At 25.1% G+C, this 22,628-nt stretch overlaps 1 protein-coding gene across 1 annotated transcript; it reads left to right on the top strand.

The window, feature by feature from the left end:
• Nucleotides 1-10,501: 10,501 nt before the first annotated feature.
• On the top strand, nucleotides 10,502-20,195 carry LOC145842110 (uncharacterized). Its single transcript, XM_082949498.1, has 13 exons — nucleotides 10,502-10,627; nucleotides 10,895-11,021; nucleotides 12,481-12,605; nucleotides 13,132-13,259; nucleotides 13,578-13,743; nucleotides 14,356-14,529; nucleotides 15,097-15,194; nucleotides 16,197-16,322; nucleotides 16,612-16,703; nucleotides 17,475-17,596; nucleotides 18,347-18,449; nucleotides 19,562-19,680; nucleotides 20,073-20,195. Exons 1-13 carry the CDS (start codon nucleotides 10,502-10,504, stop codon nucleotides 20,193-20,195), a joined length of 1,629 nt encoding a protein of 542 aa, XP_082805624.1.
• The last annotated feature ends 2,433 nt before the right edge of the window (nucleotides 20,196-22,628 follow it).

The following is a 22,628-nucleotide window of genomic DNA, read 5'->3' as shown; positions in this document are numbered from 1 at the left end:
TTAATAAGCAATTTTTAATTTTTCGTTGTAAAACATAAAGTTAAAATTTTTAAAAACTAATTGAGTAATAAAAAAACTTAAAAAACCGTGGTAGTAGTTTTTTTAAGGATGCTAAGATTTGTTATGGTCATTTAAAATAAATTTGAGTTTTACCAAAAATTGCCTTTTTGTTTAACCTTAAATGTAAAGGAAAAGTTTGACGCTAAATATGAAGTAAAAACTATTTTTTGTACTTAAATAATGAGCTATTTAAATTTATTATAATTAGTTATAATTTAGAATAATTTTTAGTAAAAAATTAGTTTCAGACTAAAAAATCTCATACTTGTTTTAATATCTACAAATAAGGCCTTAGCATTTTTACATTAAATTTTTGTTTTTCATAAACTGTTTAAGCTTATAAAAGTTTCAAAAACAGTAGAAGTTTAAGGTTTTGAGTTTTTACTGTCCTGGAAATGACATTAAACTGTTATGAAGTACGACTCGATAACTAAAAGATTTTTTAGTACACAAGGTCCTTGGTCGTAAACTTTTTGAGCGCTTTTTGTAGTTCAATAAACAATAGTAGTATATTTCTTACAAATTTTTAACGAAAACTATTAGTTTTTGTAACTAAATTAAGCCAGTACGACCTTTAAAACTTTTAGTAAAGAAATTTAGTTTAAGTTAATATCTAAAAGTTGTCTAACCTAAAAAAGTATTAAGTGTATATAAAAGTATGAAAAGAAAATATGTTATGGTTATACAGTTTTTTTCTAAGCTGGTGTACAAAACAAATGTGAACTAATTGTTCAGACAGTAAACTAGTATCCACTTAGCAAAAAACAATTGATAACTATTCAATTTATGTATTTTGTAGTATTATCAAAACACAATTTATTTTACGGTCAAAAAGCGTATTTTTGATTGGAATTTTGATTAGTTTGATGTCCTTTTGAAAGACAAGGAATTTTAATCGGTAAAATTTTTTCCTTACTAGATAATTTATTGTTTTATTTTTTAATTGAAACATATTGTGTTAAAGTTTACGGGCAAAATAAATTATGTAAATTTTATACAAATATGTCACTTCTAAAAAGATCAAGTCTTCCTCGGAATAAGAAAGATTATGTGTATAAACTATTAATTCCAAATCGCATGTATTTTTTGTATAATATACAACAATATTCTATAAAACTTAGTTTTGTTATTCTCGTTTTTCTTACACGAAAAAGTTGTAAGGTAACAGCTTTTACATTTTGAAATAGAGAATAAAAGGTAATTGAACACAAAAAAAGGGTCTAAAGTTTCCAAAAATCTTTAGTTTAAGAACCAAGTGTACAAAAAATAGTCATCGATGTATAAATAAACATTTAAATCTTTATTTCAACCTATAAACACTTCAGGTTGATTAAATTTAAAGTTCAAATCACTATAAAACAAACACCCGGTTTAAAACTTTTTATTAATTGTATCTATTTAAAAACAAAACTCGGTTTTCAAAACAATTCAACTAAACAACTTTTTATTTGTTTTTGAAAACTATGGATGAAAAAAGTATTTCTTAGAACAATTTTCAGAACCTATCTTAATATTTTATTGTGATTCAGAAGTCAAAATATTATCATAGCTTCTTGATTTATTTTAATACCGCACAATTAGTTTTAAATGTCGCTTTTAATAATCTTATAAGGCTTAGTCGGTAATAATTACAAATAAGCACTTCTAAAAACTTTAAAAGTATTTAAAATTTTAACAGCCTACGTGTTTAGCTTTGTTTTAGTCTTGTTATAATGTTTCAATAAACCAGGATACTTAAAAAACGATATGCGTCTTGCTCAAAATTACTTTAGCACGAAATTTGAAGTTGGAATAAAATAATATTTGTTATTTATTCATCAGTAAAAGTTATTAGTTGTGACATCACTGTTTAAAGCAACTTACCAGAACTCATGTTGCTGCTTCAAGTTTTGCTCCTGTGGTAACGGCCTGGTCTTGCATTCAGATTGACACTATTACTGCAATAAGACATTTCTGAGCCGATCTAAAAACATGATAGTTTTATTTACGAAGTTGTTAAAGTTTTCTAGAAGTAAGTATATATAGACTTGTTTAAAAAATAAAATATATATTGTAAAATATATTCTATAAAATAAGTCCATTATAATTAAAAATTTACATAAAAAAAGCTAGCTTTGTTGATTCTAAAAAAATGTATGTGGTTGCTAGGTAGTTTTTGGTTTAACTTATAAAAAAGTCTCAAATTACAGAGCAGCTAGAACTTTTGGGAAGAAAAACTAATTACTAGTGTTAACTTAGCTCGATTAATATTTTTTTGTAGTTATTTAAAAATTTCTTAACTTTAAATACAATTATTTTCCTTATCTTTAAAGCTAACTAAGAACTTTTTTTATTCTAGAGAACACTCCATTGCCTTTAAATAAAAAAACCATTGGATTGGGGTTTGAGTTTTTTAGTGGGGCACCTTAGAAAAAATGTTTTTCTTTGGATATTTTTACTTCAACCGATGTTTTAGCCGGAAAATATTGTTTTTTGTTTTGTTTCAATTATAAACTTTTTAAAATTAATTTCAGTTACTTTGCTAGGTTTATAAGGGTAAGTGTTATTTTTTTCCAAACTTTTTTTTTTAATAATATTAAGAAATATGCCCAATTATAACTTACAAAGACCCTCAAATTTCCAATTTTACTGTAGAAAAAAAAAGTTTCAACTTTTTCAATACACTTAATCATGACTATTTTGATTAGTGCACGCTTTTTTTATCTAAACTGTTTTGATGTACGAAATGACCCATGCACGTTTTACTAAAAATACCATTATTTGAACATAAAATCACACATATTTCTTATATGAATTTTTTTTTTAATTAAAGTCAAAGGAGCGTTATCTAAAATAAAAAAATTTACTTAGCGTTAAAAATAAGGAGAATAATTGGATCTAAAGCTTGTTTTTTTTTTTTAATTGCAAAAAAATGCTAATTGAACTAAGTTGACGCCTATGAACTAATAGTTGTTGAAAATATTTACTAAATCTCCAAAGAATTAAAATGAAGTTATATTAATCATTTCTTCAAAAAATTCATATCCACAATCAACTATCATTAAACATACTTAAATACATGCTAAAACTAATTTTGTTTTTGATTAAAATAGATTGTTTGTTTTAGTTGTATATTTTAATTGCTTTTAAAATTACTATTATTCTTATATCTGGATTTTATTTTAAATAAAATGATGATATGAAAACGATCAAATATAATTTTTTATTTATATGTTAGATAGACAACATAATTAGTAAAAAATTTAAGCTTTAGAATATACTTATTATATTTTATTACTTTATCGTATTTTAAACTGCTAGGGTTTATAACTAAAACATCTGCTAATTCATTTATTGCACGATTTTAAAAATAACATTTTTTTTTTCATTTAGATGCTATAGTATTAAACATTTTGCAATATATTCATCCAGAGAAAAACATTATAGCCACAAGTAAAAAAACTAAAGCATTTAGAAACTTACCAAGTTTTTATCAACCTCAATTATTTGCTTACTGTTTTCAGTGTTCATTTAGTTCTTTTATGTTTTGTGTTTGGTGTTTTTGTTTAAAATGTTTATAAGTAAGCCAGTTTTCTACAAAAAGCTGCTTTGGGCCGCACTGTACAGAATTTCTGTTAGCCGCAGTTGTATTAAAGAACTGTAGTACTTATCACAAAAATTTTAATTAACAAAAATTTTAAAAAAATGTAATAAAAACCAGGTAACTGGTATTTATTTAAGAAAAAAACATAGTTATAAAGTTTTTTTTTGTTTGAAAGTTTTTTTTGGCAGGAAAGTACATGGTGACCAGCGAACAGTAGTTTGCCGATCCCTGATTCAAGTAAAAGCATATAAATTAAAGCAGTTATAGTTACCAAGCAATAATTGAAAAATATTTAAATCTAAAATGGTGTATGGGACGCTTTATATTTTTGTATCATAAACTGTTTTCGAGCACAATCAATTATCATGTAGTAAAAAGTTATTAAATAGACAAAATCACGCTAACAGTATTTTTGTGTAAAAACGTAAATTTAGCACCTAATTTCATCATTTTTAGTTTTATTTTATACAGTATTAAAAATTCCTTAATTGAAATATAGCACCGTTAACAAGTTTTCTACTTGAATTTTTTTCTTATTATGCTGACTTGGTGTTTTAAAACTTTTATAATGACATTGATCCTAACAAATTGATTAATTTCTTAAGTAAATTTAAACAGCTAAAAAGATTTAAATGCCGTCCATAGGTTAATAATGGTGGATAAAACATTTTTAAAAACGTATGCAAAAATATATTCTTCAACTTATCAAAACTTCTTTAAACAGCTTTTACTGTTATAAATATTTCAAAATCGTTCTTATCAAATTTTTTAATGTCCTTTATAAAACAGATTTGCGTTTGTTTAACTTAGCTTATAAATTACAAGCAGTATGTATATATTAGATTTTATCTTGATTTCTAACATACTTCAACTAAGTAATATTAATAACTAACTTTTTTGTTTTATGCTGAATAAAAAAGAAATCTTTTGTTACAAAAATTTACATAATAATGCTCTTAAATTAGTTAGCACTGTTTAATAGTGCTCTATTATTGCTTATTTTGTTAAGGTTTTCGTTTAAATAATATTTTTTTGTTTCTTACTACATTTATTTAAAAATAGCTTCTACCCGAAGGAAATATTTTCTACACAGTGCGGCCCACAAACAAGTTTTTGTAGAAAAATTGGCCAGCGCCTTTTATAAAAGTTTGCGACCTCTAGTCTAGACGCTTTTTATTATATGTTTACAAAATCTACAATTAGAACTTTTTTGTTGCAATTTATTGGAACATTTTTTTATGTATAATTGTACAATTTTATTTTAAGGACATACTTTTTAAAAAATTTTAGTGTATTACTACAAATATACCCAAAATAAAAGTAGGACGTCGTTCAAATATTGGGCACTTTTATGTAAAGTTACTGCAGTTGTATACATAAAAAATGCTCCAATGAAAGTGCTCCACAAAATGTCCTACCCTAAAAAATCGTTAGAAACTACTTACAAAATTTGACCAGTAAAGTCTACTGACGTAAAACTGTGATTACAAAGCTATTTTAAGATTTTTCATACTTACTATGGTGTTTTTTGGTTACTAGGGGTTTTTGAGAAATTTTTTATTTAATGTTTACAACAATCAAATTAGAAATATGTTTTCGTTCAATCAATTTTATTCACTGGATAGAATAGCGCTTTTTAATATTTAGGATCGATTACGACATCAAAAATGTTTTATTTTACTTGAAACTTTGTAAAGTTAAGACGAATTATGAGATTACGTATAAAAACTAAAAAAAATAATATAACGTTAACTGCAGGTTTGGTGCACAAGTTAAAACTATATGAATGTAAGGATGCAAAGTTCTAGCTAACTATAGAAACATTTTTATACTTGATATATATTTTGATCTAACTCATTTGCAAAATTAAGTCCAGACATAAACATATAGTTTATTAAACGATAAAAACAGCGCTCGAAATATTTGGTCCTAGGACCTGGTGCACGAAAAAACCTTCCGGTTCTCGAGTCGTACACCACGGATACCTTTTTACGTGTTGCCCAGGAAATAACTACACTGTTATTACTAATAAAAAGCAAAAAATCGATGAGTTACAATGAACCTGTGAGCATTGAGTTTTTATTTTAGTGTTAAGGTATTGAATAGTGTGGTACAAAAGTAAAACAATTGTATTGTCAATTTAAAACAATGACAAAAATTAAAAAACACTTTTTGTTTGTCACAACTAATAACGTTAGAATCTTAATAAGTAAGTGAGCTTTAAGGTCAACCTTTTAATTATAGTATTTTAGGATGGAATCTAAATTTAAACAACTTGATTTAAAACTTTCTAACTTTAAAGTTTTATAATCAAGTATGTATAAATATTTTATTCTGTTATGGTCCTGGAGAATGACGTTAACTGTACATAAATGGTAGACGACGAAAGGTTTTTTCGTGCACCAGATCCTAGGAGCTCACATTTTGAAAACTTTTTTTTGTCTTTTAGTAAACAATATATATTACTAAAAATTAGATTTTTTTTAAGAAAGTTTAAATTGTACGTATGATAAAGTACGACTTTTATAGCTTGAGTTGTAACTTTTTCGTATGCCAATGTTTAAAACCACTACTTAAATTTGATTCCAGTTAAATATAAAACATTCAAAGTTCAACATACACATCTGGTTAATTATCATTATAAAGATAGATTATAATGTATTTTTAAATAAAATGCTCTCTGTTTGTAAAATATAAGAAAGTTTCATTTTTACAAACAAAAGAATAGCTAAAAAGTTTTACTTATCGATCAAAATATATCGCTTAAAAATTCTTTTATAAAGCAAACAGCCTTCTATTAGAAACAGGTCATATTTACTGACAAAAGTTCCTTCTTAACGGGCCGAATTAAAATGGAAAAAATTCAACGTGGACCACAGCTTTAAAAAATTTAATCCAAAAGAATATGCATATAACAGGATTTGTGTGATGCAATAAAAATAAAGAAGACAGCACTTTATAATCATTGTAGTCATTATCAAGAAATAAACGTTTATAGATGTTTGTTATAACCAACAAAACTTTATTCAACTTTATTGGTTGTTTTTGAAGTAAAAATCACATCGTGGACTACAAGATTTTTGCCTTTTGCGTTCAGTGGTTTAGCTTAAAGGTTACTAACTTCTGTGCTAGTAGCTAAAGATTTATCAAAGGTAACTTAAAACTAAAATTTTTATGGTAAAACAAATCTTTTAGTTACAAGAAAATTTGTTAACAATGTCTTACTAACTTTTAAAAGTTTAAAAAAGTGCAGAACTTATGAAACCAAACAAGAAAACAATAGGTAAGTACACATCTTATAAAAGTAAACTTTTGAATGTATAACCCTTAGTTTTTAAAATTAAAACCATATACTTTTATTTTTAATTTTTAGTTCACTTTTGCTTTTTTATTCCATTTTTTTAGAGACTTCCACAACTTCAGCAAACCAAACAAAATTTTACATTTCTCAGTCAAAATGTCAATTACCATATTATTAAGTAAATTTACAATAGCCCAAAAAAATATGAAGAATCAAACAACTTACTTCCAAAAGATGAAATTACACCACAGTTACATAGGAAGAGGTATTATTATTAACTAAAAATAAGTGATACCCTGTGCAAAAAGTTTATAAACTAGTACAATTAAATACATAATACAAATCATGTAAAGAAATAAGATTAACTATTTTAATAAACCTACATTTAACTAAGAAAAAATTAAAAGTAATAACTTAACCAAATATATTCAAGTTATAATTTTAAACTGCTAACTGTAAACTATATTTCAACAAGACAAAAAGTTGTTTACCTTTATTTGTTATCTTACTAATATGTCTTTTATCAGAGTAACTTCATTAAACAGCTGCAGTAATAAAGTATTTCGAACTACAGAATAGAAAAAAATATATAATTTATTTTCCGTTTTTTTATGCTTTAATTTTTCAAAAAAGAAAAATTTTCAGTGAGATTATATTTGCGCAAAGAAGTTTATAAACAGTATGGTTATAGATCAAAAGAACTAATATAAAAAATAGGGATGACCTGCAATAAGTATTTTTACCATATTTAACCATGGTGTTTCTTTGTAACATTTAAAGATTTTATTTCGACTATACATTGTATATTACATTTGGTTATAAAGTAAAATTTAAACCCAAATTTATATGAAACGAAAAAAAGTGTTGTATAAACTGTTACAAATATTCAACTAATTGTATAAATTTTAATTTTATCAATTTAATTTTGTTATTTTTTTATACTTTCAGTGTACCGTTATTAAGTCTAATCTCTAACACAACTAAAACTTTTTATTAACAACATATACTTACTTAAGTAATTTAGGCTAGATAAAACACTGTTTGAAAAAGACAAACAAATTGTTTACTAAGCAAATAACATTAACGAACATCACTTTCTAAAGTTTTCAGTTTTATTATTCATTTTTTAAGTCTTTTGACCTCTTTCTTGTATTATTACAAAATCTTAAATATAATTTGAGGTAAATAAGTATTGTGTATTTTGAAACAACATGACTAAAGAAAATTTTCTTAGTTTTTGTTTAAATATATTTGTTTTTCCTCTATTTCTAGAAACGGTAGATTACTATAAGGTTAAACAAACATTTAAAAGCTCATTTTTTAACTTAGATAAATAACAATATTATTTTTATATGTTTAGATAATTTATAATATTCTTGAAAATATTTAGATGTATTTGTTAACAAATATCTTTAATATAGTATATTACTGCTTCATTAAGACTGTTTTATTTTTTTTTACATCTTCTAAATTTGATAGTTAGCAATTATATTTAAAGATAAGACTTATAATTTAATTCGTGCATATACATTACTTTTAAATAATATTTTTGAGAATACTTCTATTTTATTTCAACAGGTATTTGTGTCGATTTTTAATTGTTAAGTAGAAATCGATATATAAGACATATATAAATACATATATATATATATACCAGTTTTTCAGTTTCAATGTATTTTGTTTGATATGTTTTTGTTACAAACTATAATCCTAAATAGACGCACTGTTGGAAAAAAGTTAAAGTATTTTATAATCCAAGTTACATTTTAAAATGTACATTTTTTTTAAATTCTTATTTCGTTTGCTCCCAAAAGTAAGTCACAACACTTATTTAAATAAATTTAAAAACGCAGAAACTGATATAGTAATAATTGCTAAACAAATATAAGATTGTAAAACTAACAAATTTAATCGTAATGATCTGCTGCAATAAATTGTTTAAAACTACTGCCAACGTTTTACTAATTCTTGTAAAAAACTGTCATTAAACATGATTCTGTTATGTTTATTTTAATGTTTAACTCCAAGCTTTGGTTGTCGATAGATAAAAAATTTATCATTTTTTTTATTATCTTTCTAAGTGTTTGCCAAACATTAAATTCTGCTTTCTTTAAATAAATAAATTATTTTTTGAAAAAAAGTAAAAAATATATAAGGTATATGCATAGAAAAATTATAAAGTTTCCTTAAAACGATAATCTTTTTAGTGCTTCAAGTTTTCAGACCAATTTTTTATTACTTTTGTCATAAAAAACCTGTTAGAATTAAAAATATATAATTTTACGTATGTTGTGTATTTCAAGTAGTTTAAGGTTTTGGTCATTGCTATAAAACGAAACAAAGTATTTATCTTTAAAGTTTTGGTTATTAAATTTAAATTAAACAAAAAACAAACTTTTAAAGTTATGTAAACACTTTCTGCGGCAATTGGCAATTGTAGGTACAAAATATTTTTAAACTGTTTAATGTGTTACCATTTCTAGTAAAAACCATAAACCGAATTCGATAGTCGTTTGTTTATTAATAAATTTTTTATTACTTTTATCTTTTTCGAAAAAAATACTAATTTACAGAAATTTGTTAACTTAGTTTTTGAAAAATTTTAGACAATCATAATTGGTTGATTTATTTAAATCTTTTTTTGTTTAGTTCTTATTATCTAAAATTGTTTAAAATTTTGATAACAATTTTATCCTTCTGTGAATGTGTTTTTATCTTTAGACTTTACCACAAACGATAAAAAATAGACCAATAAAAGTTTATCTTTATTTTTATTTAATGAAAATTTAATAGTGGTTGCAATAAATTGTTTGCTGAAGCTGTAAAACATTTTGACCTACATAATATTTACTATTTTTCGTAAACAATAGGTATTAAAGTAATTTTGTATGTTTATTTTTGTGTGTATTTTGTTTAGCTTGTACTTAATAACTAGTTTTAAAAGGCTTTAGATATTACTCAAACTAGAATAATGTTATTTTAGTTGCTAAGTCATTATTAACTAATAAATAATTATTCGATTTGATTTTTTTATTGCTGCTATCAATCGCAAGTAACTCTAGTGATTTTTTAAACATTAAGTTTGATCTGTTTTCTTTTTTTTTAATATCTATTAGAGTTGCTTTGAAGTAAAAGATTTTTTTTTGTATTTTAGTTTAAGTAAAAACTAGTTTATTTATATAATTAGTCTAGTTTTTTTTTCGTGCTTAAAAAACCATACTATTAGCAAAAACAGCTTTTATTGTATCTATAGACTGTAGTTTACGAGTTTTAAAATTTAATCACATAATGATCATATTTAAAAAACTTAATGAAATTTAAGAGCCATATGCTAGCAGGTATTTTATGTAAACAACTGTTTTTTATATAAGTTAAATGAATAAAAAGTTTAAAGAGCAAAAGACTATCTTTATTGTATACATCCATATTATCAAAAAAAAATTTTATTTTAACTATTTTACATCTGAAACAATATATTAACTTTTTTTCACCTAAAATCGACCTAACAAGTTTGTTAAAAAATATTTTACAACAGAACTTTCAATAGGAATCTCATTATGACGTCATACTTGGATTACGCTTCATACGTCATCAGCACATTTGTGATCATTCATCTGACAAATGTTCTGATAAAAAGAGGATTTGAGTTTATGTGGAAGGAAGTTGCTACTTTCTTTATGAAAGTAAATTTGTTAATTTTTATTTTAAGAGAATTTTTTGTATGTTTATAGTTGTTTGATGTTTTGATAGTAGTGGTGTACAGTTTCGTTTTTTTAATTTATTCAGATATTTATAACTTAAACTATGACACAAAAATACATAATGTTATTATCAAATTTGTTTGTTAGTTAGTGTAACAAGTAACTCGTAAAACATTTTGGCTAATTTAATTATTTTATCTATAGCTATGTATCAAAAGGTGATTGACTGAATTATTTTTATTAAAACAGTTTCCCGGGGTTGAAGGGTTGATTTCCATGGCAACCAAGCAAGGAGTTAAAATGTACATAAACGAAAATGTTGACAAGAATGATAAGGAGAAAAAAACTAACGAAGTTATTCCTATTCCCGAAAAAGGTTTGTTTCGATATAAACATATTAAAAAACCCAACCTAAATTAAACTAACACTTGTACTTGTATATGATTTTACACTAAAAAGGAATAGTTTTTTATCTTATTATTTTCGTTTAAAATAGGTTGATGTGTTTTTATTTAACAGTTATAATCTGAAATCTAACCCAGGTGTTAACATTTATTGCACAGGTTAATACCACGTCGTGCAAATGTTAAAAAATTGTTAACTTAATAATGTTATGGGGTGGTTTGTAACATTAGCTTTAACTTTTTTGAAACATGGTGTGTAAAATAAACACTTAAAATGATCGTTTAAGAGTAAAAGCAAGATTATATCCCGACAAATTATATTTTTTTTACTTTTGTTATGTTAATATGTAGTAAAATTAATTTCAAGTAGTTGTTATTTTTCAAATAGTATTACACAAATATGTTTATTCAGTTAATGTAGCTTTTTTGTGCACTGCTTAGAAAAAAACCTGATTGCTTTATAACTTATTATTTCAAAATATTTTATATATCCTTCTTCTTTAAACTTACATAGTTAAAAAATATAAGTTTTATTCTTTATATCATGTGTATCTAAACTTTATCAATTGTGTCACTTTATTAACTGTTTAATAATACAAACTAAAATTTTATTTAAAATACTAAAATAGTATATAAAAAAACAATTTGTTAAAGCACTTTTAACGAAAAATTATTAAAAAACTTTTACATGCTAGTGGACTGTTTACATTTAAAACCAAAATTTAATCTGTTCTGACGTAAATAAAGTTAGTAAACAATATTTATTTGTAGTATTTTGAGCTTATCTTTTAAATATAAATAATAAATAAAATGTTGCAATATCAAAGTTATTTGCTTAAAGTATTTTAGATTTTGCCAATTTGCAAAACAAAGTTTACTTTAGATCAAAAAAAAGTTACAAATTATAACAAGAACATTTCTATACTTCTGCTTGTTATGTTATAGAAAACTTTTTTAGTTTTTTTTATGATTTTTTTTTCACTGTGCTCAACTTAGTTTAATAAAAATATTAATGATTATTAGCAAAAAGTAGCTAAAAGTTTAAAAAAAATCATAATTATTTACATTAAAACTAAACATTTTGCCTTTTATGACGTGAATAAAGTAAAGCATTGAGCAAATTTTTTTTGTTTTTTTGGTTTATATTTTAAATGTAGATAGCAAATAAAAATACTGTAATTATCAGAATTATTTGCCATAAAGTAGGTTAGTTTTTGTCGAAAATGCACACAAAAGTTTATTAAAGAGCAAAAACAAAGCTATAAGTCTTTGATAAATCAATGTTTACTTCTACTTGTTGTAAAAAGGATTTTCACAGATGAATATTTTTGATGTTTTTATTACTATTCTGCGTCGAGTAAAAGCTTTTTATTTTACTTAGAATATCAAATAAATCTTAAAAAAAAAGAATCTTAAAAGAAAATATAACAGGCGAATCCGAAGAATATTTAAGAAATGAACTGGTCAAGTTAAAAGAGGGAAACAAAGATCTTTCCAAAAAAGGAAGACTATTTGCTTATGTATACACTTCAGAAGGAATTCAATTCGAATTGCAAGTTAGTACGTTTACGTTGTTGTTTCTTTTTTCAACCTTTTAATACAACTTTCGAGTTTTATTAACATTGTAGCACTTAAAGCATTCATTTACATGTTTTCAATTATTTTTAAAGTTCAGTTACAAAAAAATTAATTACCTTATAGTTATATATTTTTTAAGTTTAACAAAAAAAATTAACAAGAAAAAATATCGGAAACTAAAACAAATCTATGTGGTTTTAAATATTCTGTAAACGTTTGACTTAGTTTATCCTTAATTTGTTAAAGTTCACTTTAGTTTAGTACAACTATGTAACGCACAAAGTTGTATTCTACAGACTAAATACTAGAGCAGTTTTCACAAAAAAAAATTATTTATTACTTTAAATTATATACAGTCAGAGATATCTAAAACCCTGATCATGCTAGTTTATCTTTGTCTATAACTAAAATAACTCAAGCTGTAATAATTTTATTTTTCAGTGATTAAATATTTTCTATAAATAGGCTTCTTTTTTTTTTATTGTTTTTTTTTATTCCTTGCAGAAAGAAGCATTTAAAATGTTCACGAATCTTAGTTATGACGATGAAAAATACCGGGATCTGGTAGATACATACATGGAGTCATTCATGCATGACAACGCGTTGAATCCTATGGTGTTTCCCGCGTTAAGGTACAAGCCTTTTGATATTTTGATGTATAACTAAAGTAATAAGACTTATGATTGTATTGATTTTTAACACAAAATAAAGCCGTTAAAGTTAAAGTATATTGCCCTGTAAAAATAATTTCAAAATAATTCAACAAAAAGTTAATAATCATTGTTTTAAAAGGCCAGCAAGTAGTTTGATTGCGCAAATAATAGTTTGTAAACTATCTTATTCAAAATAATAAACTCGTTATTAGAAAAAAAATATTAACTCTATAAAACTATACCAAACTTCAACATTAAAAGTACATTTGGTAATTTTTCACACACTCAATTATACAGAAAGTTCGAGAACGAAGTTGTAAGCATGACGTCATACATGCTTCACGGCGACAATGACGTAGTAGGATCAGTGACGTCAGGCGGAACTGAAAGTTGTCTGATGGCGATGAAGTCACACAGGGACAGGGCGAGAAAGCTGAGACCAAAGATCAAAAATCCCAATGTGGTACGTATATATAAATTTTATTTTGCTATTTTTAAACTATATATAAGTTTTTATGTAGTAAATTTATAAAAAGTTTTTTCATTTTACATTCAGTTGTAAGTTAATGGTTTGAAAGTCACATATGGGTTGGGCTTGAAAATTGAGACCCAAAATAAAAAGTTCTAATGTGGTGTGTATAAATGTATTTATTTATTAGTGTATATTTATACACAAAGGTAGAGTATATTGCGGCCAAAAACTAAAACTTCCATTATAGTTTGTAGTTATAATGATACTGGATTAAACATGTATACATATATTAATAATGTTAATTAAACTTATTTATACAAAAAAATTCGAGCCTGGGGCCCAAATTAAAACTTGTTATTTAGTATCTTAGTGGTTGTAACAAAAAATAAAGAACTCAACATTAAGTTTTATTAGTTTTTGTTTTCCAAACTGTATGCTGTAAAACAAGCTAAACAAAATTTTAAAACAACAGTTCAAGTCTACGTACAGTAGCTTAAAGCACTTTAATCGAACTAATGCACTAATTCTTTAAGACCAAACTAATTTTTATCATGGTTTTGGTTAAATATTTTACTTTCAACCTATTTTATTTACTTGAAACAGGTAGCGCCCGTTACAATTCATCCCGCCTTTTCGAAAGCAGCAGAATATTTCGACATGACAATAAAATACGTCCCAGTAAACCAATCAACGTTCACTGTTGACTTGGACGATTATGAATCTCATATTGACAGTAACACAATATTGTTGTTAGCGTCAGCACCAAGCTACCCGCAGGTTATCTGCACATACATATTTGTTTGGTTGTTTATAGCTATTGTAAGTTTTTAAATGGGACACGTTCAAAATCCAGCCGCGATTAAAATCCATCCGCGTTCAAAATCCTCCCGATCAAAATCCACCTAGCCAAATTCTAGAACCGCTAACCGATCGATGGTAAGGGTTAGGGGTAACAGTGATAGAGAAAAATAAGTAATTAAAATAAAAAAATGTATAAAATAAATTAATAAATAAAAAAGATATAAAACCAAATCGGGTGGATTTTGAACGCAGGTAGATTTCGATAGTATACTTTATAAATATACATAGACGTTTGTTAAAACCAAATAGAACAGCACATTTTTTAGCGCTCCGCTGTTTTTAATTTTTATTTTCACTTTCACAAATATCTTTACACATGATGTTTTCGCGTTTAGATAAGCTTTGGCTATAAAACTAAAAAATTGTTTTTAACTTTTCTTGTTTTAGTACTTTCATTTAGTGACCTGGCTTCTTTCTAATACTTATCTACACATAAGGTTTATACTCTATTTTGACTCGTTGTAAAAAAATTTCTTCATTCAGGCCATAATGGACCCAATCGGTGAAATATCATCGATTGCAGTCAAACATAACTTGCTACTTCACGTAGACGCTTGCTTTGGTGGTTACATGTTGCCTTGGTTAGTTTGTGTTAAAATGTGCACGTAGTTTAATATGCTGCTGCAAATCTGTAGCTTGCTCGGTGGTTACATGTTGCCTTGCTTAGTTTATTGTTTTGTAGACGTAGCTTGGTAGATTGCTGCATTATTAACTTATTTAAAACCATGTTCGACGAATCTTGTTAATTTAATGTTTATATGTTTAATTGGTACCTTTTAGTGCTATAAAAGTATAAATTGTTTTTGCGAAAAAACCCGCAACACAAATACTTTTTTTGTATTAGATTTAAGCCAAGCTGTTTGGTATTTTTGAACTTAAGAGCTAAAAATCAAACAGATGTGTTTATCTTAATAAAGTTTTGTTTAATAACGGACTAAACTCTAAAAAGTAAATTTTTGTATAGTTAAGCAAACTGATTTTTACAAGTAGTTTAAACTTTTTTTTTTGATAAACAAATGCTTTTTTTTGAAATTTAACAATGCAAACGGATGTGTATTAAATTATCTATTGAGAACAAAGTTTTTTATAAGTAACCAACATAAAAACAACTGATTTAAAAGGATAAGTTTTAACAAACAATCATTCTTTAGTTTTCACCGAAACCGTAATAATTTACGAAAGTTTTTTTGTCTAGTTGATTTTTGTTTGATTTTAATCAAACTTTTAATTTAATTATTGACTTTTAATTTTTTCAAATTGCAGCAATATTAATAAAGCAAACGACAATATGTAAACAATAATCTTTACAGCTTTCAAGAAAATTAGTAGGTAAGTAAATAAACTTTAATTTTAACCATAACTTGTGCCTGTTTTGAAATTATTAAACTTAAAAAAAAGCAAGTTGAAGACTTTAACGCTAAATTAGTATGCATTTTAAAGCTTAAAACAGTCATATAATTTTTTTATTTTCGCTTCTAGTTTTCAAGAAATATTTTTTAAAACTTTTTGCACTTTTATACAAAATTCATACGGTGATATTTGTTCGATTAGCAAAACAAAATACATTTAAAGTATTTTTCCAGGGTTGACCGTTTACCAGGACGCAACATACCAGCTTGGGACTTCAGACTTCCGGGAGTAACCTCGATAACAGCAGACCTTCACAAGTACGGGTACGCCACCAAGGGAGCAAGTTGCGTGATGTACAGGTCAGTATGATATTGTTGATTGTTAGTAGTTATTTTTATTACCCCAAAGGTATATAGAAGTAACATTATAATTTTAAGATACGTAATACATTAACTAAAATACAACCAGTAGTTCACAGATCATATAATGTATGTTCTTTAAGTTTAAATATACAAATAACAATATATAAAAATGCTTTTTTTAAATTAGATAATGTATAAAGTTAAGTAAAAAACGTCATTTAAGTAGTTGATAAAAAAGAGTTAGGTATCATTTTTTTAAACACTTAATTTCTTGTACAATTTACAGATCTTCGGAGATCAGGAAGTTTCAGTTCTTCAGTTTCGCAGGTTGGCCCGGTGGTTTGTTTGCTTCTCCATCTATGGCTGGATCGAGACCTGGTTAGTGAAAAATAATATAGTTAGAACTTATTTAATAAGAGTTGATTTATTTATGTTTTTGTTATGGTATACATATTTCTGAGTAGTTTGTTAGGTAAGTAAATTTCAAAACAATATAAAATAATTTAGTTTTTTTACCTCACTCATACAGCCTTTGGAATTAGTATATTATGAAATTATAATAACGATCGCAACCAACCGTTTTTTAGCAGTTTGTATGAGTTTGCTATAAGTAGACTTGGTAACATAGCTACTTTATCACGCAAGTTGGCGCTCTACCTGGTTTATAGTATGCTGGAAGCTTTTGAATCGGAGTTTAGTTGCAAGTGGAGTCTTATATAACTTATTCACTTTTTTTAGGTGTTATAAATGTGTGAATTTAGCGATTTGACTTGAAAAAAACTGAGTCATAAATTTCCTATTTGTCAAAACAACCATACAACAATATCACGTTTTAAAAAATTGTGCATAAAACGTGATAATTTATAAAAACTTTGTGGAATCATAACTATGCGATCATTTGTAACAAATTGTTTTAGTTCCGAGCAGTTTGGGTGGGCGTTTTGTTAAGTTTTATGTTTGAGCCGTTATTTTTTTTACTAACATGAGATTTTTTCAAGTTGCTTGTTAGAATATGTGACACTTAACTTAACTCAACTTAATACTTCCAGACTTAAACCCATTTCAAGATAGTCAACTTTTATAATAATCTTAATGATAATTGTTTTATGTTTAATAAAAAGTTTTTGATATGTTTATTTATTTTGTTAGGTGGTCACTTAGCAGCAGCGTGGGTGGCATTAAGATCTTTCGGACAAGAAGGATACATAAACATGGCATCCAAATTGATGGAAGTCACAGAGAAGATGAAGGAAACAATTAACAACACACCGGTTTGTTGATTAGCTTACAAAACACGACAAAATATATATACACAGTTTAATTGGTTCAAACTAATAATCTAATATTTTGTTTTCACTGAAGATTAAGAATACAGTCACCACCAACCCCGATTGATAATTTATTTCTTAATAAAAACTTTCATTGATTTTTTACTTATATTTTAGAAATCATAAATATATCAATTAATAACACACATGAATGTTAGTCAGTGTTTTTTTTTTTTGTTAGTTTTTGTACTTATTGCGTAGTAATTTAAGGTTAAAAACGCAATCAACAACATTTCATATGTTAATCATTAATTTTTATTTTAAAGTTTTATATATTTTTGCACTCTTGTTTCACTATTATTAAGAACACGATCAAAAACACACCCGTATACGTTAATCAGTTTTTTTTTAATTTTTTATGGATTTTTTTACTTATATTGTAGTAACAATTAAGATAACGAACAACAAAACTCTTAGTGTCTTAATTTTTTGTTCAAAATGATACTAGATTTATATTAGTATTTAAATTATTTTTTTTATATATAAAGTCTAACGTAATTTTTTTTACAAGATTTTTTTATTTATATTAAGTTTGAATTTTTATAATAGAACTTAGTGTTGTACTTAATTACTTTAAATAATTAAACAAAATAGTTAACACTCTGTTATTTTTTAAATTCTAAAAAGTAGCTTATCCAATTTCAAGTTAAGCCGGGGCGCAGGTTTAAAACTCTAGTAAACTTTTTTATACAGGGATTGAAAGTGTTGGGAAATCCGCTAATGACCGCGTTTTCTTTTGGATCGGTTGATGATAAACTAAATATATTCGCAGTGGCTGATATGATGGAACAAAAAGGTTAGAAAACTTTTTTATGTTCATTACGTTAGTTTTTACTAATAATAATTTCCACTTTTAATAATACGCAGTAGTGTAGTTTTTTTTAATATACCTTTGTTAAAACTGATTACTATATATGTAACTGTTGTTTGTTTCAAACGATACTTTTTGATGTGCTTTTGATTTTTAATTTTTATTTTTTCAAACTATCTTAAAAAACATAATTGTATTGAAATGCAACTTTTTAATATAAACACCCAATAGCATAATTCAATTGTTTTTTATCTACACTGAGTAAACATTGGTTACGATAAGCTCTGCAATGAAAATACTATTGAAAAAGAGAAAATTAAACAAACATTTGTTTAAAAATTTTAGCTTTGAACTTGAAATATCGTTTTTACGACTACGTTGACCTTTTACGTTTTGATAAATTTAATTATTAAGTTGTAAGCTGTAGATTTCATAATGTAAATATTTTTTGTTTTTTACTTTTTATAACTTTTAAGCAAAAAAGTATTTTGTCTGATAAAACTGAAACCCTACTTCTTAAAATCTGCCTACCTCTATTTTCGTTTTTTTAATATTGTACAGTTTACTATATATTTTATACGTCATAAAAGTATTTTAACTTGATAATGTTATGCTTCTTAAAAAGTCCAAGTATGTATTTTAACTCATAATTTTTTTGTAAACATTTATTCCTTTATAAATGCATTTGCAATTAATATGCAAGTACAAATAGTTAAACAAATAATTGTATTAGTAACAATTCCTTGCTTTGATTTTGTATGCTAATTATTAAAATGTTTAAAATGTAGTAAATCTTTTACGATAAAGACTAATATACTAATATATATTGGAGAAAATTTATATCTTTAATAGAGTGTATTTAAAACTATACAAGTTTTTTAAAAACAGTAGTAAATTCGAAAATATTTATTTTCATGAAATAAACTAACACAAAAAACTAATCAATTAATGATAAAAAAGTCGTCATACTAGTATACCTTTTTTGAATTTATATCTCTAGCAATTCAGATTAAACATAAAAACTTATATTAAAGCGGTAAGAATTTGAATTTATAAAAAAGAGCTAAGTTGTTTTACAACAAAAAAAATATTCACAGGTTGGAAAATAGAAGTACAAAGAAATCCGGATTGTATTCACTGCTCAATTTTACCAACCCATATTAAAAGTTGTGATGACTATTTGAAACATTTAACTGAATGTGTCGATTATATTATGGTAAGAATATATATAAACAATTTTATATTTTACCGACCCACATTAAAAGTTGTGATGATTATTTGAAACATTTAACTGAATGTGTTGATTATATTATGGTAAGAATATGTATAAATTATATCAAATTTATTTTACCGACTCACATTAAAAGTTGTGATGATTATTTAAAACATTTAATTGAATGTGTCGATTATATTATGGTAAGAATGTATATAAATAATATTTTTTTATTTAACCAACTCTTAAAAGTTGTGATGATTATTTGAACAAAATAACCAACAAAGAGTTTCGTAAAATTTTGCAGAAAATTTAATTAAAATAAAGACCAGTGTTCAGTTTATATGAATGATACATGTATGAAAGTTTAATTGAAAACAAAATAGTTTTCACAGAAAAACGGATGTGATTCAAACAAAGGACAATCTGCAGTTTATGGAATGTTGAAGCTAGCACCTAACAATGGAATGGTCGATAATTTCCTAATAGAATTGTGTGATGAAATTTATAAAGTTTAAAAAGTTAAATTATAAAATTTAAAGTGTTACATGAAAGTTATGAAATTTAACTGTTAAATGGAATTTATAAAAAATTAAACTTTAAACGAGGTCGATAGTTTCCTTATTGATATATGTGATGAAATATATAAAGTTTGATATATTTAATAACGTATAAAATGCTAAAGGAAATTTACTTGTATTAACAAAAAAAAATTATTTACAATTTATTTATAAATTATATTTATTAAGTTTTAAATATTAATTAAAATCCATAAATTTTGTAAAATTAAATTAGGTAGATATTTTTCTTATTGATTTTTATGATTAAATGTATAAAGTATTAAATATTTTGTTTAAGTTTTAAAAATTAGTACATTTTATGTGAATTAAAGTTGATTAAAATGTAAGATAAAAATTTTTAAGTTTAGAGTATTAATAAAATATACAAAGTTTAAACAGTATTACAAGCAGTTTCTTTGTTCAGTTATTACAAAGTTTCAATTCTTTGTTTACCTTTTTTTATGGTAGCTAAACTACTTTAACTGAATATAAAGATCTCTCGTTTTTTATTAGTGTTTTTTTATGCTATCAACATTAAATAGATTTTGTGCTTTTTTTTTATTGACAAAACCTCATTTTTTATTCAAATCCCATAATAATTTTTTTTTTGAATTGATTATGTTACTTGGAATTCAAATGCTTATTTTTTAAATTTAATAGAACTAAAATACTTTAAAAACTCTATAATAACTTTCAAATGTTATACTTAATACATTAGTTTTACACCATGTTTAATTCAAAATTTTTGTTATAGTTACTATTGAGTACATTTATACTATATAATTTATACAAACACAAAACAGTAAAAATTTAAGTCTTTCAATTTAAGCACTTGTGTTGGAAGATTAATAAAGTTTCAGAAGCAGGGTTAATGTTTAGAATACTAATTTAATTTTTACGCTTATAGCTGTTCAACTTACACTACCAACTTAGTCATTGACTGTCTTGTACAATTTAGGACCACGGCTTCCCAAAGTTTTTTTCACAAGGCTCCCTTTAAAGAAATAAAAAATCTATGGACCCCTCCGACAAGACTTCTCAAAAACTTTTCCTTAAACTTACTAATAACCTTTTATTCACTTCATCATCAAATTTACAACAGCTAGTGTAAGTTGCAAGTTATGGCCTTGTGGCTCCTATTTTTACAGCTTTACAATTTATGGCCTCTAAATTTAAAAAAATTTCCTATAACATATAGTATAAGTTTCAAGGCTATATTTAAATGCAACTATGACCTTTTTTCTCTTTATCATTAACTCAAAAATATCAAGTGGAAGTTTCAAAACATGGCCTCATGGCACCCCTGTGGCTTCCTTTATAGCTTATGCCCCCTGAGTTTCTAAAATTGTCCGCTTTGGGAAACCCTATTTTAGTTAGATAGATCAAACCTGCAAATTATTTTTAGCAATTGAACACAGTTTAGTTCTAAATGCTAAAATAATATTTACAGCCTTAGGAGTGTTAAATACTTTTAAGCTTCGTTACTTGAGTTTTTAAACATTACAAAAAAGGTTCTATCAACTTGAGACAACATGAATCAAAAGAACTTAAAGTTGTTTAAATATATCTGAAAATCAAAAATATCTAAAAACTATTAAAATTATTAAATATTCTAGGAGCTTCTATTGATCGTAATAATACAAATTTATTGTCTTTGTAGAAAACTGAGCTAGTATTAAAGTAACCTGAACATTATTCTATTTATAAAATAGGAAGTTTTAAATTTTTAACAAAGTTCATAGTGGGCAAAAAATTTTCTACTAGTATACCTCGTACTGGTTATCTCAAGCTTTTAAGATAAATACTTCAAAGATAGAATACTTAATTGTAAAATTAATTCTGATACATCTCTTCGTGTGCGAGCCATGATGATCACAAAAATACCTTACTCAAATACTTATAATATGTTATTAAATAAATTGCTTACTTTAATAATATTATATAACAGTTATTAAATTTGTTTGCATGGTTAATGATTTCTAAAACAAGATTATGCTAAAGGTTGAAACTAGATAAACATTAGATTTTTCTTAAGTAAAAAACTTAAGTGTAAAATTTAATATTTAATTATGCGTACCAACTAGATTAGCAATTCCCAACATTTTCAAAAACTGTGCAAAAGTTATTCGTAGAATAAAAGGATGTGCAGACTAGACTATGTCATAACTATCATTATTAGAAAACTACTGCTTTTTTATAATTTCGCTGTATTTTAGCTTTAAAGAAAAAAAAATTGTTAATAATTACCATTGAAAAAACATTATTGTAGAAACAAAACTTCATTTTAGTTAACAAAACAGTTTAAATTAATAACTTTCTCATTCTGGGATTGGCACACTTTGGCTCTCAAAACCAAAATCTGCGGAACTTTTCAGCTAAAAATTAACTTTT

The sequence above is a fragment of the Thalia democratica genome, chromosome 1, assembly GCF_965202585.1.
Source record: "Thalia democratica chromosome 1, ktThaDemo2.hap1.1, whole genome shotgun sequence".
NCBI lineage: Eukaryota > Metazoa > Chordata > Thaliacea > Salpida > Salpidae > Thalia > Thalia democratica.
This window is presented reverse-complemented; position numbering and strand designations above follow the sequence as displayed.